The 16,432-nt window shown below is 43.9% G+C and overlaps 1 protein-coding gene across 1 annotated transcript in view; it reads right to left on the bottom strand.

The window, feature by feature from the left end:
- The window catches only part of LOC144488006 (uncharacterized), a 183,829-nt gene that overhangs the window by 48,271 nt on the left and 119,126 nt on the right, over nucleotides 1-16,432 (bottom strand). The window contains exons 28-34 of the mRNA XM_078206027.1: nucleotides 16,114-16,332; nucleotides 10,659-10,820; nucleotides 8,084-8,251; nucleotides 5,826-5,969; nucleotides 4,175-4,282; nucleotides 2,557-2,738; nucleotides 2,384-2,447 (exon numbers count right to left, since the gene is read on the bottom strand). Of these exons, the coding sequence (XP_078062153.1) occupies nucleotides 2,384-2,447; nucleotides 2,557-2,738; nucleotides 4,175-4,282; nucleotides 5,826-5,969; nucleotides 8,084-8,251; nucleotides 10,659-10,820; nucleotides 16,114-16,332 (1,047 nt within the window). The remainder of the gene's footprint in view (nucleotides 1-2,383; nucleotides 2,448-2,556; nucleotides 2,739-4,174; nucleotides 4,283-5,825; nucleotides 5,970-8,083; nucleotides 8,252-10,658; nucleotides 10,821-16,113; nucleotides 16,333-16,432) is intronic.

Here is a 16,432-nt window from a genome sequence, read left to right as displayed (position 1 = left end):
TAAATATATTTAGTGCTTTGGCCTCCACAGCTTTCTGTGTTAGAGAATTCCTCCTCATCTCAGCCCTAAATGGCCTACCCTGTATCCTGAGACTCTGACCCCTTGTTCTAAACCACCCTGCCAGAGGCAACAACATCTCTGCATCCAGTCTGTCCAGCCCTGTCAGAACTGTAGTATACTTGGATCTCCAAAAGTCATTTGAAAGATGCCACATAAAAGGCTTCAATGCAAGATAACAGCTCATGGTCTGAGGGTGACATATTAGCAAGGACAGAGGATTGGTTAATTTACAGGAACCAGAGTTATGCTACATGGGTCATTTTAGGTTGGTAAACTGGACCTAGTGCATTACCCGAGGGCTTACTGCTGGGACCTCAACTATTTACAATCCATATCAATAACTTGAATGAAAGAAATGGTAGGGAAATTTGCTGACAATATAAAGTTAGATAGGAAAGGTGAGGAAGATACAAAGTATCTGCAATGGAATGTAGATAGGTTGTGCGTGGGCAAAAATGTAGCAGATGGAGTATAATGTGGGAAAATGTGAGTTTGTCTAATTTGCAAGATTAGAAAAGTGAATATTATTTAAACAGAGAGAGAAAAACAGCAGAATGCTGCAGTACAAAATGATCTGGTCTCCTTGTGCCATTAATCACAACAAGTTAGCATACAAGAACAGCAAGTAATTAAAAAGGCAAATGGAATGTTGACCTTTATTTCAAGGGGAATGGAATATTTGATTTGAAAGTTTATTTATTAGTCACAAGTAGGCTTACATTCACACTGCAATGAAGTTATTGTGAAAATCCCCTAGTCGCCACACTCCAGCACTTATTTGGGTACACTGAGGGAGAATTTAGCACTGCCAATTCACCTAACCTGCACACCTTTGGACTGTGGGAGGAAACCGGAGAACCCAGAAGAAACCCAGGCAGACACGGGGAGAACGGGGAAACTCCACACAGACAGTGACCCAAGCCAGGGATCAAACCTGGGTCCCTAGCGCTGTGAGGCAGCAGTGCTAACCACTGTGCCACCACGCCGCCATTTGATTTGATTATAAATGTAGTCTTCCTCCAACTATACAATGAAACTGCACCCATGTACAGTTTTGGTCTCCATAAATAAAGAGGGACGTATTTGCATTGAAAACAGTTCGGAGAAAGTTCACTCGGTTGGTTTCCTCAGTTGAAAGGATTGTCTTATGAGAAAAGGTTGCGCAGCCTATACTCATTTTAGTTTAGGAGATTGACAGGTGATATTATTGAAGCATATAAGATACTGAGGGGGCATAACAGGATAGATGCTGAGCAGATGTTTCCTCTCAGTGGGGGAATCTAGAAATAGGGGCTACAGTTTCAAAATACGGCGGCTCCCATTTAAAATAGAGATGAGGAGGAATTTCTTCTATCAGAGGGTTGTTAGTGCTTGGAATTCTTTACCACAGACAGCAGAGGAGGCTGGGTCATCGAATATAATTCAAAGGCTGAGTTAGGCAGGTCTTACAACTAGGGAGTCAAAGATTATTGAGAGCAGACAAGAAAGTGAATTTATGGTCACAATCAGAACAGCTATGATCTTATTGAATGGTGGAGCAGGCTAAATGGGCTGAATGGTCTATTCCTGCTCCCATTTCTTACGGTCTGAACCTGTAATTTGAGAGGCAATTACTAATTTTGTCATTCATTTTACAGGTGGAGATAAATACACCTTCATCTCTCGTTTAAAAATCTTGTTAAATATCACCTGTCTTCCTTTTCCACCCTCCCCACACCACCTTCCTTACATTCTCATGCAATTTTTTTTAATGCTCATGAAATGAGGGATGTTAATTGTGGAGAATAGAACACTTTGTTTTTGGAACTTGGCCTTCATTTTAAATCAACCCACCCGGGGAGGCTGAAAACTAGGCCAGGGTTCAGATGGAATGGTGGCCGACTTACCAAGGCTTTTCTTATTCCAATCTGACCAACCACAAAGTGATCAGTGGTGGGAATATCCTCCTCTCAGCTCAGGAGTACAGGGGCCAAGACTAGTCCTCCAAGTGTTGCCCAACAAAGGGTGGACCAGGAATCAAACCATGACGCACGGTGTGTGTGGCTTTGTAGTACATTGGGCAGCACTTTCGCGTAAGTTATCAAGGGATCTCACTAAATAATTTAAATAATTTTTAAAACGTTTACCCGACCACTAAACAAGAAACTTGTGAACTTGGGGCCCCAAGTCATTCAAACCATAGAAGTCAGCGGAACTCAATCACATTCCCTCAGTTCAGTGAGAGGGAATGTTGGTCACCTTGGTTAAAATACAATGAATGGCTTTTATAGGAACCTGCAAGTTCATTAATAAGCAATAGGGAGTTAATCAGTTGTACTTATACCTTTTGTTCCTTTGCAACCAGGTTCACCTTGGGGTCCAGGAAATCCCAATTCTCCACTGTCACCCTAAATGTAAATATATCACAAATTATTTTACTGAAGCTTCTGCAATACAATAGTTCTGATGTTATAACAAATACCTCAAGAAGCTGTTATAGTGATTTTTCATACTTACCTTCTCTCCCTTACTTCCAGGAAATCCAATGATACCTCTTTGACCTTTATGCCCAATTAATCCTTGTCGCCCAGGTAGACCAGATGGTCCAATCATCCCACAAAAACCTTTCTCGAAGCCTGGAAGACCAGGACTGCCAGGGAATCCAGGAACCCCTGGATTCCCAGGTAATCCTTTTTCACCTGAAACAATCGTTATAATAAAGTTAGTGCGTTGAAAACAAAACTACTTGCGTTCACGTTCAAAAGAGCCCGTCATAGTAACACAGCAAAGTTTTTGGCACAAGACAACACTAACCTACCCTTCCAAACCTCTAACACAGATTGTATAGGTCATTGGCTATAGTGAGATGCCACCCACAGTGACATCTTGAACACAGTAGTGTTCCCAACACTAAAAGATTACCTTTTTAAAAAAAAATCATTTTGGATCTCCTTCATTTTAGTTTATTTATTAGTGTCACAAGTAGGCTTACACTAACACTGCAATGAAGTTACTGTGAAAAATCCCCTAGTCGCCACACTCCGGTGCCTGTTCGGGTACTGATGCACTATCAATCAAGTCAAGACTAGTTGTAAGCAAGACAAATAGGCTTTTATGAACAAGAACTTGGAGCCATTCCTGTCGGAGATCTGGTCTGTACTAAAGGCTAGGGGGAGAAGCCACCGCCTTTATACCCGGACCAAGGGAAGGAGTCTTGGGCGGAGCCGACAGGGATGTGCCACATATACACGTAATAATAAATACTAACTAACAGTGGTTAACCACAACAGATAACAGATAACAGTGGTTTACCACAGGTACACTGAGGGAAAATGTAGCATGCCCACTGCACCTAACCAGCACGTCTTTCGGACTGTGGGAGGAAACCGGAGCACCCAGGGGAAACCCACGCAGTCACGGGGAGAGCGTGCAGATTCCGCACAGAGAGTACCCAAGTCGGGAATCGAACTCAGGCCCCTGGCACTGTGAGGCAGCAGTGCTAGCCACTATGCCACCCTATAAATATAGGCTGGATTTTCGGGTACTTCTGGCCGGTGGGGTCTTTCAGTCCTGCAGAAGATTAAACTCTCCCACCCTGCTGTGCGGATTTTCCTGGCAGCGGGACAGGTGAGCCACACAAAACACCATAGACATCGGCGGGATTGGAAGATCCCACACGTAGTCAATGGCGAGCCGCTTCCACCACCAGAAAGCACGCCCGGGGGGGGAGGGGGGGGGGGATTCCTGCCCTATGTTACAAATGACTGTGATCAGAGCACTAGGTTCAGATATCAGCCAATCTCTAAGAAGTGCATTTAAATCTTTGCCAGGATCCTTATAGCACAGGTAGAGCTTTTTCACATCCCACATCGGATACTTTTAAGCTGGTGCCTGTAGAGTTTTCTGCTGTACTCTAGTCCTTGCCAGGAGGTTGGTTAACATTTCACCCAAATGAATTACTCTTCGACTATCACAGCCATGAGTGACTTCCATTATCTCGTTTGGTCAGGTTCCAATTCATTCCAGAAGTGAAAGAATAAACCATTTATTTCAAAAAGTGACTCATCGCTAAATAAATAATCTTTTAACTAAATCCTAGGATGTTTGAAAGTTAGTTTGACTCTGTTTTCCTTACCTCGTGGTCCTGTAAATCCATGTTCACCGGGAATACCTGGGATTCCCCTGTTGCCTTTTTCATAAAAGATCTCAGGCATACTGTCATCCCCCGGATCCCCTGTTACTCCTGAAACAAGGCAATTAAAATTTCCCTGTTAATGCAATAGTTTTTCTGTAGCTTAACAACACAACCAGTTTGAACTCCCTATAAAGGATTGCAGTCCCTCAGATTCCTTCATTAAGATTACATTTCCTTATATAGATTGGAAGGACAAGAGATTTTGAATTATCCAGAAGTCAAAAATGACAGCAGTTCAGTTATCATCAGGCAACTGAAATATTTTGGTAGTCAGTTGTGGGCTAGAGGTTATGTTGCTGTCTGTGTTGTAGTGGCGGCATGGTGACACAGTGGATAGTACTGCTGCCTTATTAGTAGCCTCCTCTAATCTAACCTGACTTTTGCAAATGTCTGCTCTCCTAGCTCCCTCTTTAAACAGCTGATTCTCAATGTGTGGGTCATAATTCTCTGGCAGTTCACGCGTGGGATCTTCTGGACCCATCAACGGTGCACACCTGCCATGGGTTTCCTGGTGGCGTGGGATGGAGTCAATGAGAAGTTCCACCCCCGCCCCCCCTCCCGTGGCTCATGTCTAATTTGCTTCCTCTGTTTACAGCCTGTAACAGGGCAGCACGGTGGCACAGTGGTTAGCACTGCTGCCTCACAGCGCCGGGGACCTGGGTACGATTCCTGGCTTGGGTCACTGTCTGTGTGGAGTTTGTACATTCTCTCCGTGTCTGTGTGGGTTTCCTCTGGGTGCTCCAGTTTCCTCTCACAATCCGAAGATGTGTGGGTTAGGTTGATTGGCCATGGTAAATTGCCCCTTAGTGTCAAGGCGACTGGCAGAGTAAATACATGGGGCTACAGGGATAGGGGCTGGGTAGGGTTGTGGTCGGTGCAGCTTGATGGGCCGAATGGCCTCCTTCTGCACTGTAGGGATTCTATGATTCAATATGCTGGGATGGCCTTTGCCAGAGAGTCTTTGGTGAATTAAAACAAGGTATTTATGAATACCAGGAGCGGCTAACAAATTGTTCATCGTTTTTGATCTTCAAGAAAGCAACTTGGTTAGCATTCCTTTCATTCCTTTGTTAAACGTGTGAGTACAGCTTGCTTTAAGGATAGTAATTATTTAAAATATCATTACTTTCTAAACCCTCTCCACCAGCAATATCCAAAAAATGTGACAATTCCTTATATGTTGTTTTCATCATTCAAGTTGAGCCATTCTTTGAAATTTGACCATGCAAAAGACAAGTACAAAGGGAGACTGGGACAACACACCACATCACATGCACACTTGTCTAAGCAGTGAACTCAAGGTGTGTTGTTGAAGAATGTTCTGTGATGCAGGAGATGCAAAGAAAGGAAGATTTTTTTTAAGTGAGGAAAGAGGGGGAGAGGATGGGGAGAGAAAGCGAGGAAAATAATTCATAATCCTCTTGCCACCATCAGCTATTAGAGACAAAAGAATCTCCATTATTGTTGTAATAGAAATGCTGCTCCCTGCAGTTAAATAATTCCATTGCTAATTTTGTTAATGTAGCTGAAGAAAATACTATGATACATTCCTTATATTCGTAAACTAAAAAGGAGATTCAATGCTCGATACCTTTGAATCCTTTAATTCCATTTTCTCCATCACAGCCTCTTACTCCTTCATCCCCTCGTGGTCCTGGTTGACCTGGAATTCCTGGAAGTCCTCGTGGACCTGGTGCTCCTAGAAATCCCCCAATGCCTTGGCTACCTTTATTGCCTAATGCATGAAAAGAATACGCTCAATGAGTGAATGATCTCATCTTATAAAGTGCACTTTCAATAAGTTATTACAGCAGTCATCTGTAATTACAATAATTACAATCAGTTACTCCATTTTTCCCCTTCTCCTCAAATGGTTGAGTGACTATTACCTTGTGAGTAGTTGTCACAGGTTAGTTTTAAGAGTCTGAACCGTTTTCATCTGGAATAAAGTAGGGGACTGAAGTTTATCTATGATAGTATCAGAAAAAATGATGGGGTACGTGTATGAATCTGCTGAACTGGTGCGACGATAATAATCTCTCCTTCAATGTCAGCAAAACGAAGGATATAGTCATGGACTTCAGGAAGCGCAGTGGAAGACATGCCCCTTTCAACATCGTCAAGTATGAAGTGGAAATGGTCGACAGTTTCAAATTTTCTAGGTGTCCAACCTGTTCTGGTCCCTCCACGTTGATGCTATAGTTAAGAAAGCCCATCAGTGCCTCTACTGCTCAGGAGGCTAAGGAATTCGGCATTTCCACAACAACTCCCACCAATTTTTACAGATGCATCATAGAAAGCATCCTTTCCAGATGTATCACAGCTTGGAAAGGGTTGTGAACATAGCCCAGTCCATCACGCAAACCAGCCTCCAATTCCATTGACTCTGTCGACACTTCCGGCTGCCTCAGAAAAGCAGCCAACATAATGAAGGACACCACGCACCCCGGACATTCTCTCTTCCACCTTCTTCCACCAGGAAAAAGATACAAAAGTCCAAGATCATGTAACAACTGACTCAAGAACAGCTTCTTCCCTGCTGCCATCAAACTTTTGAATGGACCTACATTATATTAAGCTGATCTTTCTCTACACCCTAACTAAGATTGTAACACTATGCTCTGCACTCTCTCCTTTCCTTCTCCCCATGTACTACATGAATGGTATGCTTTGTCTGCATAGTGCACAAGGAACAATACTTTCACTGTATCCCAATATAGGTGACAACAATAATAAATCAAATCAATGATTAGTGATATGTGTTTGTGTGAGTGATGTGATATGTGATGTGTGTGATAGGTGACTCTGTGAGATTCGTGATTATGTGTGTGATCTGATATGTGACTGTGTGTTGTGTTTGTGTGTGATGCAATGTGTGTGATATGTGATTGTATGTTCATGTTGTGATTGTGTGTTCATGTTGTGATTGTGCATGCATGTAGTGAATATGTGGTGTGTGTGTGAGATGTATATGATACGTGAAAGTTAAAAGTTTATTTATTAGTCACAAGTAGGCTTACATTAACACTGCAATGAAGTTACTGTGTGATACGAGTGTGAGATATATGATTATGTGGGTGTGATATGCGAGTGTGTGTCATGTCTGTGTGCGATATGTGAGTGTGTGTAATATGTGATTATGTGTGTGTGTGTGTGTGTGTGTAATATGTGAGTGTGAGATGTTTGTGTGAAGGGAGGGCACGATTGGGCTTAGCTGTGCTGGCCCTGTTGCTGAGCAGATTCCAAACATGAGTAAGGCCCTCAAATAACCATTATGTGCAAAGTACCACAGAAAATCTAGAGTGCCTGGAAGCATGGGAGGAAGAACATTTATAGGGGGAAAAGGAAACCTTTTTTAGGTCCTCACTGCCTGTCAAAATGCGACCTTACATTATCTTGTGAGAAGTTCAGCTCTGATTTTCGCAGGACCAAGTCAATTCCTACACCCGAAATCTACTTAGATGGAAATCTGCCATTTGTGCAAACAATAAAAATAAATCCCACCGACATAGCAATTATGTAACTTTCTCAAGCTTTGTTATGGAATTGCTGAATAATGTTCCCTCCTGATTTTTAATAACTGTTGGCCAAGATGTTAATGGCCACTCAGAACAAGAGGAAACTGAAAGAGTAAGTATAAGTATAAAGCAGTTTTCAGTAGGGGGGACGGTTATGATGAATAATTTGCATTATAAATAAACTTTGTCTAATTTTCTCTCCAAGGTGAGTTGAGTTGGATGAATACTCAGCACTTGAAGGGTGAAAAAGAATGAAAAACAGATTGTTGAAATGGAAGATTTTGCTCAATTATTTACTCTCAGGAAATATGAGGAATTCAACATAACCTACCAGATGGACCAGGAAATCCTGGTGTTCCGCTGTTGCCCACAGGACCTGGTTGGCCTTGCATGCCCATTGGACCAGGCAGTCCCGGATTTCCAGGAATTCCTTGAACTCCCTTCAACCCAGTTGGACCCATGGGACCTGGATTTCCTGGAAATCCTCTCAGAGATTGACCTGAAACAGGACAAATATTAAATATTCAGCAGTTTTCCCTTAGGTACACATTAAAATAAAACCCATCCCAAGGCACCCTATTCTCTAGGATTTGATGTTCTTTGGTGAGGTGTGGGAGGCAGAATGGAAACTGAGTGGTCTCCTCGCTCCTGAACCCGCCATCTCAAGTTGTCCAATCAAGTTTGGTCAAATGCTGGTAGGAAGGAGGACATTCAGAGGTGCAAAGGAGGGCTCCGCGCCCAATTGGAACTGTCCAACAGGAAGTCATGCAGTAGAAGGGTCATGCCGCAAACAGGAGCTTGCTCACGGCTATAAATCTAAAAGCTCCTCTCCACACCACTTTCTGAATGTCTATATTTATTTTGAAAAAGCAAGCAGACATTGACGCCCTCACCAACATACTCTGCTTTTACATTCTGCCATGGTTCTGGTCGCAGGCCTTTCCTTCTACCCTTGTGCTACCTCGCCACAGCTGCCATACTACACTCTCACATATTTTCACTGCTGACGGCCAAAGAATGCAGTGGGCAATGGAAAATTTCAGACAATTGGGTTATCAATAAGTTCAATTGTACATTCGTGATTTCAAAATGGCTGCCAGGACCCTGCACACCCTGACCTGGATGTAACTTTATGGTGGGCAGGGCCTCAGATGGGAAGCCTGTCCTTGCCCCAATTAAAACTCTTAAGTGGCCACTTACTTGCCACTTCAGGGCCTTCTCCCACCCACTCTCAATTTTCAGGCTGGCGGTCACTGGATAACTCAGGGAAGGAAATGGTAAAAATCACTATCCATAATCTGCCCGATCTCCATACTGAAGAAGCTTTAGGGGCGAATTTTCCAGTTCCGCCCACCATGGGGATCGTAGCGGGCGCGGGGCGGACGATGGAAAGGTCCATTGACCTCGGACGGGATTTTCCAATTTCGGAGCGAGCGCGGCCATAGAATCCTGCCTCCTAGTTTCTCATTGAAACACAAGAACATGTTCCTGGTCGCTGTTACCAAATTAACTGGCGTAATCAATTAGATTTATTTCAAAACACAACTTGCTCGCTCTTAAAGCGTTTCAAAGGCTTGGCAGTATGTTTGAAACTTACTGCAGATTAAACTAGAAGGACTATATTTAATTGATTGTTTTGGAGAATGGTGTGGTGACATTGTGTTGCCGTCCCAACATCATCACCCCCTATTGTACATTTACGGAGGGGTAGGGGGTGAAGGGAGCAGGTTGCCTGATATAAAATGCTGCCCTATGATGCATGGAAGCAATGTGTAACATTCCCATTAATGTTACAAGATACTCTATCCTCTAAAATGCACATAAAAGGATATATCTAATAATAAACCGTAAGACCACATCCTATATTGTAGCTTCATTTAAAGGTGTTGAGCAGCAAGCAAGGAAACAATTGAATGACAATCACAGAAAAAGGGATTAAAGTATTTTTTTAAACATCCACTCCTATGTGTTACCAGGGGGCAGATTTTAAAACAATGGGATGCTTTGAAGAAAATCTGAGGAGAATAGCATTGCAGGGAGGAAGTGTGCCAGTTACTGTAAGGGTGCATTATATACGACTTTCAACAGTGTGTTCTAGATGTAAAATGTGGCTCTGAGCTTTGTAGGGCAGAAGCAAAGAGGCTACATTTTAGCTGCTAAGGAAATGTGAAATCAACAAAGGTTCATAACAAGTGGTCACACCAACAGGAACATAAAAAGTCATTGAAACGTGCGTCCACGGAAGAAGCTGAAACCATTCAAAGGGGAATCCTCCGCAAAGTGAAATACGCATTTGATAATTGAGAGGAGGTGAGGGCAGTGAACACGGGAAGCATGGTGGTGGGAGGGAAAGTCAGAAATCCCCAAAACAGAACAAAATGTCCCCCCCCCCCGCCCCTCTATCAGTTGGCCGGATTGACAGGTATGTCGGTTGGGAAGTCTGCAGTTGGGAGCGTTTGGGACTGTGGCTGACAAACAGGAGAGATCACGCAGGAGAAGGGAAGGGAGCTGAACCAAAAATCGGGACTACGATAGTTCATGAGGCAGAAATGGTGGGTATGTGGAGGGGGGAAACAGGGTGGGGGGGTCAGACAAGGAGCTAGAAAGGAAGGGATTGTGGACACAAGGCACTAGCGGTCAGTGAGGAAGAATGCCCTGAATTATGGGTTTTCAGGGTCAATTGGCCGATCAAGATTTGTTTGAGGGGCTGGAGATATAAAAATGGTGGCAGCTGGATACACGATACGACAGGGTCACATTACAGGATTTCAAACTTTTAATTCCCCTGGACTCTCTCCCACCTGTTGTGGGGTGAGGTTATAATTTGACTGTGATCTTCTGATGTGAATTGGTTTCTGCGTGTGTGACTCCCCCAGTTGTGCCAGAATGTTTCAAATACCCTTCACCTGGAGGGCCATGTAAACCGGGGCGGCCGGGAGGCCCAACTGGACCCGGTTCTCCTTTCTCCGCAGGGAAACCTGGTGGACCAGGATTCCCTGGTTGTCCAGACACGCCTCGATCTCCTTGGGATCCTTTATGTCCTGGGAATCCTGGAACTCCATCACGCCCTGAGAATAATGGAAGCAACTCATGATTATTACTTAGAATAGAAAGCAGGCATGATGTGATTTCAGAGCTACTGCCCAGAAAATGCACAGTGGGAGCATTTATTATATTCATCTTAAATTCTTCAATCTGCTCTTTTGCAACCGATATTAAATTGTTTTATGGTAAATGAATTCCAGTCAGGGTGCACAATTTACACACATTTACATCAGTTTCCTGTCAGCAACATAAAATGATAAATTTAGTCTGATCCATAAAGAAGTTCCTTCGCCTGATACATTTTAACACTGTTTACATTCCTGTGTGCTCCATTTTAACAAAATCATTAACACAATATAAATGTATCAGTGACTTTGTTTAAATTGTGCTTACTGGCACTTAATGCAAATGCACTGGCCGGTTTATAGAGTGCACTGGGACCAGTTCATGTCTCAAGAATATTCTTGTTCTGTTCAATAAATTCAAACTGGAATCTCAATGTCGAAGGATATTAATATTCAAATGCTTGAATGGGAATGGCAAGAGGTGAAAACAAAACCCTTCGGGAAGCTTGGCCTGGGATTTTACATTCCCCCACAGCAGGTTTTGAGATGATGGGAGAGGTTGCTGGGAGTGTGAAATTACATGGACGGATTATCTCCAGGACCCCGCTCGCCCTGACCTGGATGTAATTTTATGGTGGGTCGGGCAGGGCCTTGGATGGGAAGCCTGCCCTAGCCCCAGTTAAGAATCTTAATGGCCACTTAATTGCCACTTCAGGGCCTTCGCCCACCCACCCTCAATTTTCAGGCCGGCAGCCACCGGATAACTCAGGGTGGGAAATAGAAAAAAAATCACCATCCAAGATCTTAGGACAGAAGGGATAATCTCAGAGTAAGGTGTCGCCCATTTAAGACTGAGGTGAGGAGGCATTTTTTCTCTCAGTAGGTATTGAATCTGTTCAATTCTTTATCGCAGAGGACTTCAAAGGCTGGGTCGTTAAGCGCTGCATGGTGGCACAGAGGTTAGCACTGCAGCCTTGGGTTACTGTCTGTGCGCTGTTTGTACATTCTCCCCGTGTCTGCGTGGGTTTCTTCCAGGTGCTCCAGTTTTCTCCCACAATCCAAAGATGTGCAGGTTAGGTGGATTGACCATGATAAATTGCCCCTTCATGTCCAAAGATGTGTAGGTTAGTTGCATTAGCCATGGTAAATGGGCAGGGTTATGGGGATAGGGCGGAGGACCTGTCAAATAGTCGGTTCAGACTCAATGGGCCAAATGGCCTCTTCCGCACTGTAGGGATTCTTTGATTCTAAGTATGTTCAAGGTTGAGATAGACAGATTTTTAATCAGTAAAAGAAAAGAATCAACCATTGTGGGGATAAAATGGGAATATGGGGTTGAGGATTATCATATCAGATTAGTCATGATCTCATTGAATGGTGGAGCAGACTCGATGGGCCAAATAGCCTACTTTTACTCCTACACCTTATGGTCTTATCACGGGTGGATAGGTGTGTGAGGTGGTGCCTCCACCGAAAGCCTCTTTCTGACTAAGGGCGCCCTCCCCTCATGGACCAGATACCTTCTGTCACGATCCCAGCTGATGTTATTACAGTCAGGTCACAGAATGGAATCCTGGCTTAATACAGCAGAACTTCTATTGTTTTTTGTTTTGAGATGTTTATGAGCAGAGTCACAGGACAGCCAATTAACTTTTAACAAGAGAATAAAACATTTATTAAACATGAAAAGATTGACTGTAACAGTACTCCTTCATCCCATCTATATCTTCACAGATGTACGGAGATTTTTAAGGATAACACAAGTTACAACATATATCTAATGCTATAATGTCCTCAGTAAGTACACAGTCCAAGTAAATCAACAGGTCAACTGTGGTCAGACACAGAACACTCTACTGGGGCGGCACGGTGGCACAATGCTTAGCACTGCTGCCTCATAGGACCAGGGACCCGGGTTCGATTCCCAGCTTTGGTCACTGTCTGAGCGGAGTCTGCACGTTCTCCCTGTGTCTGTGTGGGTTTCCAGCGGTTGCTCCGGTTTCCTCCCACAGATCAAAAGACGTGCTGGTTAGGTTCATTGGCCATGCTAAATTCTCCCTCGGTGTACCCGAACAGGCACTGAAATGTGGCGACTAGGGGATTCTCACAGTAACTTAATTGCAGTGTTAATGTAAGCCTACTTGTGACACTAATAAATAAACTTTAAAGATGCCATCCAATAGAACTTATGTATATTTCTCATCAAATTCCCCCCATATGTTTATCACACTGTGAGCCAACCAGTCTCATTGGAACTCTGGCTTCCCCACGGGATTTTCCAAACTCCATCCTCAAGAAAAAAACACACGTCTTGGAATTTTCTCCCAAACAATGCTTTCCTCTCAGATGCCTCACCGAGGATCCACTTCCAGGATTACAATCTCTCCTTCCAGTAATCCTCTGTCTTGGATTGCCATGTGCATTCAAGCTTACGCACAACCTCTCAGATACCCAGCCAAACCAACAGAACATCACTGCTTCTCAGGCTGTATTAAGGTGTTATTAACCTTAAGATTACTTCAGATGTCTGGCTTCCCATTAGCTGACTTCACCTGCTCTATCTTTCACTGGGCGCCTCTCTCTCTGCCCCTGCCTCTAACTTCCTTCAACAGTACCTTGTTTGGATTCCAGCTCTTTGTCCCTTTGACATCAGTTTTCCAACGGCTTCTCTTTTCATCTCCTGGACTCTGGGCCATTTTGATAGCTTCTCTGGCTTTTTTCTGCCTTTCTCCATTTTTCTACCTCCTCTGGCAGTTTCTATGAGAACTGCTTTCCTCTCAGACACCTAGGGCCCGATTCTCCCATCCCGACACGCACATTTTTTGGCGCATAGGGTTGCGCGTGTCGGCCATTTCACGGGATTCGCGCCTGCATTCCCAACGCATGCGCATCTCCCACCAGCGGAAAGCAGGCGCAGTCGGGACCGCGCTGGAAATCAGTGGGAACACAAAGTAAGGCCCGGGAATGCTGGTGCAGGCCGCGATCGGGCTGTGGGGGTTTCGCGAGGGGCAGCAGCGCTCAGGTCCCGGGCTGGCCAGCGATTGAGCTGGCCAGAAAACTGCAGTCTGACAGTTTGGGACCACTGTGCATGCGCAGAGGCTCGGAACTATTAGGCTCTGGTGTGAATAAACCCTACCCCTGAGCTTTTAATGATATTCACAATTGTGACCTCTGCAGTGCACAGAGTGTGGGGAGATTCGAGTCTGAGCTCCCACTGAAAAAACAATCGTGAATTACACCATTTCTCCCGTCAATTCGGCACTTAGAATTTTTTTGGGAGAATCAGGCCCCTGGTTCCAACTAAACCACAAGTGATTATAGTGTGAGCCCCTGGTTGCTAAGCAACTGCTTAGATTTTTTTTAACCTGAAGGATTCCTTTTATGTCGTAAACCTTAAATTACAATGCAAGCACAGTTTGAAATGAAAGCAAAACTTCCATGCAGGTGCCTTTGTTTAACATGAAGCTAATTAAAGTTTTAAACCTTTCTTACACAGGAACACAAAATTAAACTTACTTAAAGCCATACATTCTTTCTAAACCCAAAAATACAAATATACATTACTTAAAACTACCTTTGTCCCCTGACACTACAGACCTCCCCTGAGGATTATCCACCCCCCTCTCCCCTGCTCCTCCCCCCTCTCCCCTGCTACTCCCCGCCCCTCCCCCCCCCCGCCACCAACTACCACAAGGCATCCCTTACCTTCCCCTCCCTGGGACCCCTGCCATTCACCTTCACTCAGGCTCCCTGCACTTAGTCACAGGCATGGCCTGTTGCAAGGCCTTTTCCAGCCACTGCCAAGGCAACTGGCCAACAGTTCTCTGAGCCAGGACTTCCAGCGCAGATGGAAGTCCCACCTGCTGTTAATAAATGCTCATTTGAGTGTAAAATGTCAGCGGGCCTGTCAAGAGTCAACAGGGATGTGTTCCTCACCCTCTCTCCGGATAACATGGATCAAGTCCCCGCCATCTGAAAAGTTCAAGCCCCTGTGTAATGATCATAAGAACCAGAATATTTGAAAATGGGCAATAAATATCATAAATTTACCCTTTGTCATGAGGTACTAATAAGTCTGTCCTCCAATAAGCAACGTCCAAGATAAAATACTAAATAGGCCTTTACTCAAAAAGCTGAGGTGAAGCAAAGAATTATGGACAGGTTTATTCATGTCCTCTCTCCCTTTTCACAGCCTGGGCTATGAACTTGCAAAGACAGCACAAGAAATTGGATGAATTATGCTTGTAGATTATCATTCGAAGCATGATACGAATAACCCATGTGAAACTCAAACTACAGTTTTAAATGAAATCCATCTCTCTTTAAATGATAATAAAAATCTGCACTTCTATCAAGTGAAATGATATATAACTCTAGGAAGAGGGTTGTTTGCTGTCAATTTAATGTCACTGTGTATAGAATGCAGTGTTTTCTTTTGTGTGATACATGCAAACTGCCATTGAGCCTCATTCAAGCAGCGACATGTCCTATTGCCCTGCTCACTAGCCTGTCTAATACACCAGCTTAATAGGAATAAAAAGTTGAAGGTGGTTTCCTGTGGGAGATGCATATGAGGCTGGTGTGTATTAATGAGTTAAATATTTAAAGCTGTGAGTTTGCTGATTGATGCAAAATCAACACAGTCACTTAACTTGCCACTTATCACAGATCATCAAAAAGGATTACCTGTACAGTTACAACTGTGCGAGTTTACTCTGTCTTTACAGTTTTAAATGGGTTAACCTGATAGATCAGAGGCATGTCATAAGTAAACATGTTCTGCATTAGATTCTGCTCCAATTGCAGCATAAATGGAGAATATTGTGGACAGATGTTATTCCGATAGCCAGCAAACCCATTGCAAATTTGGTAATGTTGGGTCTTCATACTAAAAGTTTTTAAAAATATTTATTTTATTAGTGTCACAAGTAGGCTACAATGGAGTTACTGTGAAACTCCCCTGGTCGCCACACTCCGGCAACTGTTCGGGTACACTGAGGGAGAATTTAGCATGGCCAATGCACCTAACCAGTACATCTTTCAGACTGTTTACAGTGCTAACCATTGTGTCACCGTGCCGCCCATATACTGTGTTGTGCTGAACAGGCAAAGTGTTATCAAATTTGTTTCGAAATAAGGATACTGATAACCAGGTGAAGATATTTAACTCCATTATTAGCAACTAACCCTTAGACCAAATTGATAAGTAGAAAATGAAAAATGAAGGGAAGACCTGTCTTTCGATCTTTACCTTGCCTTCCTGGAGGACCTGGACCTCCAATATCTCCACTTCCACCTCTTAAGCCTCTCCTTCCAAATAGTCCAGGGGCACCTGCTGGACCATCATAGGAATCACCGGGTGGACCTTTTTCTCCTGGAACACCTGGAAAGCCCGGAGAGCCAAGTGCTCCATTTACTGAAGGTCCAAGAGGTCCTGGAAGACCTTGGTCACCAATGAATCCTTGCAAACCTGAGAAGAAAGAAGCTGCAAGTTAGTTGTACTGCTCCCATCAACAGCTGACATGCTAAAAGTTAAAGCTAAAAACAGAGCAACAGCAGACCATATTGTA

This window comes from Mustelus asterias, chromosome 3 (genome assembly GCF_964213995.1).
Source record: "Mustelus asterias chromosome 3, sMusAst1.hap1.1, whole genome shotgun sequence".
Taxonomy (NCBI): Eukaryota; Metazoa; Chordata; class Chondrichthyes; order Carcharhiniformes; family Triakidae; genus Mustelus; species Mustelus asterias.
Note: the sequence above shows the minus strand (reverse complement) of the source record. Positions and strands in the feature narration are given on the sequence as shown.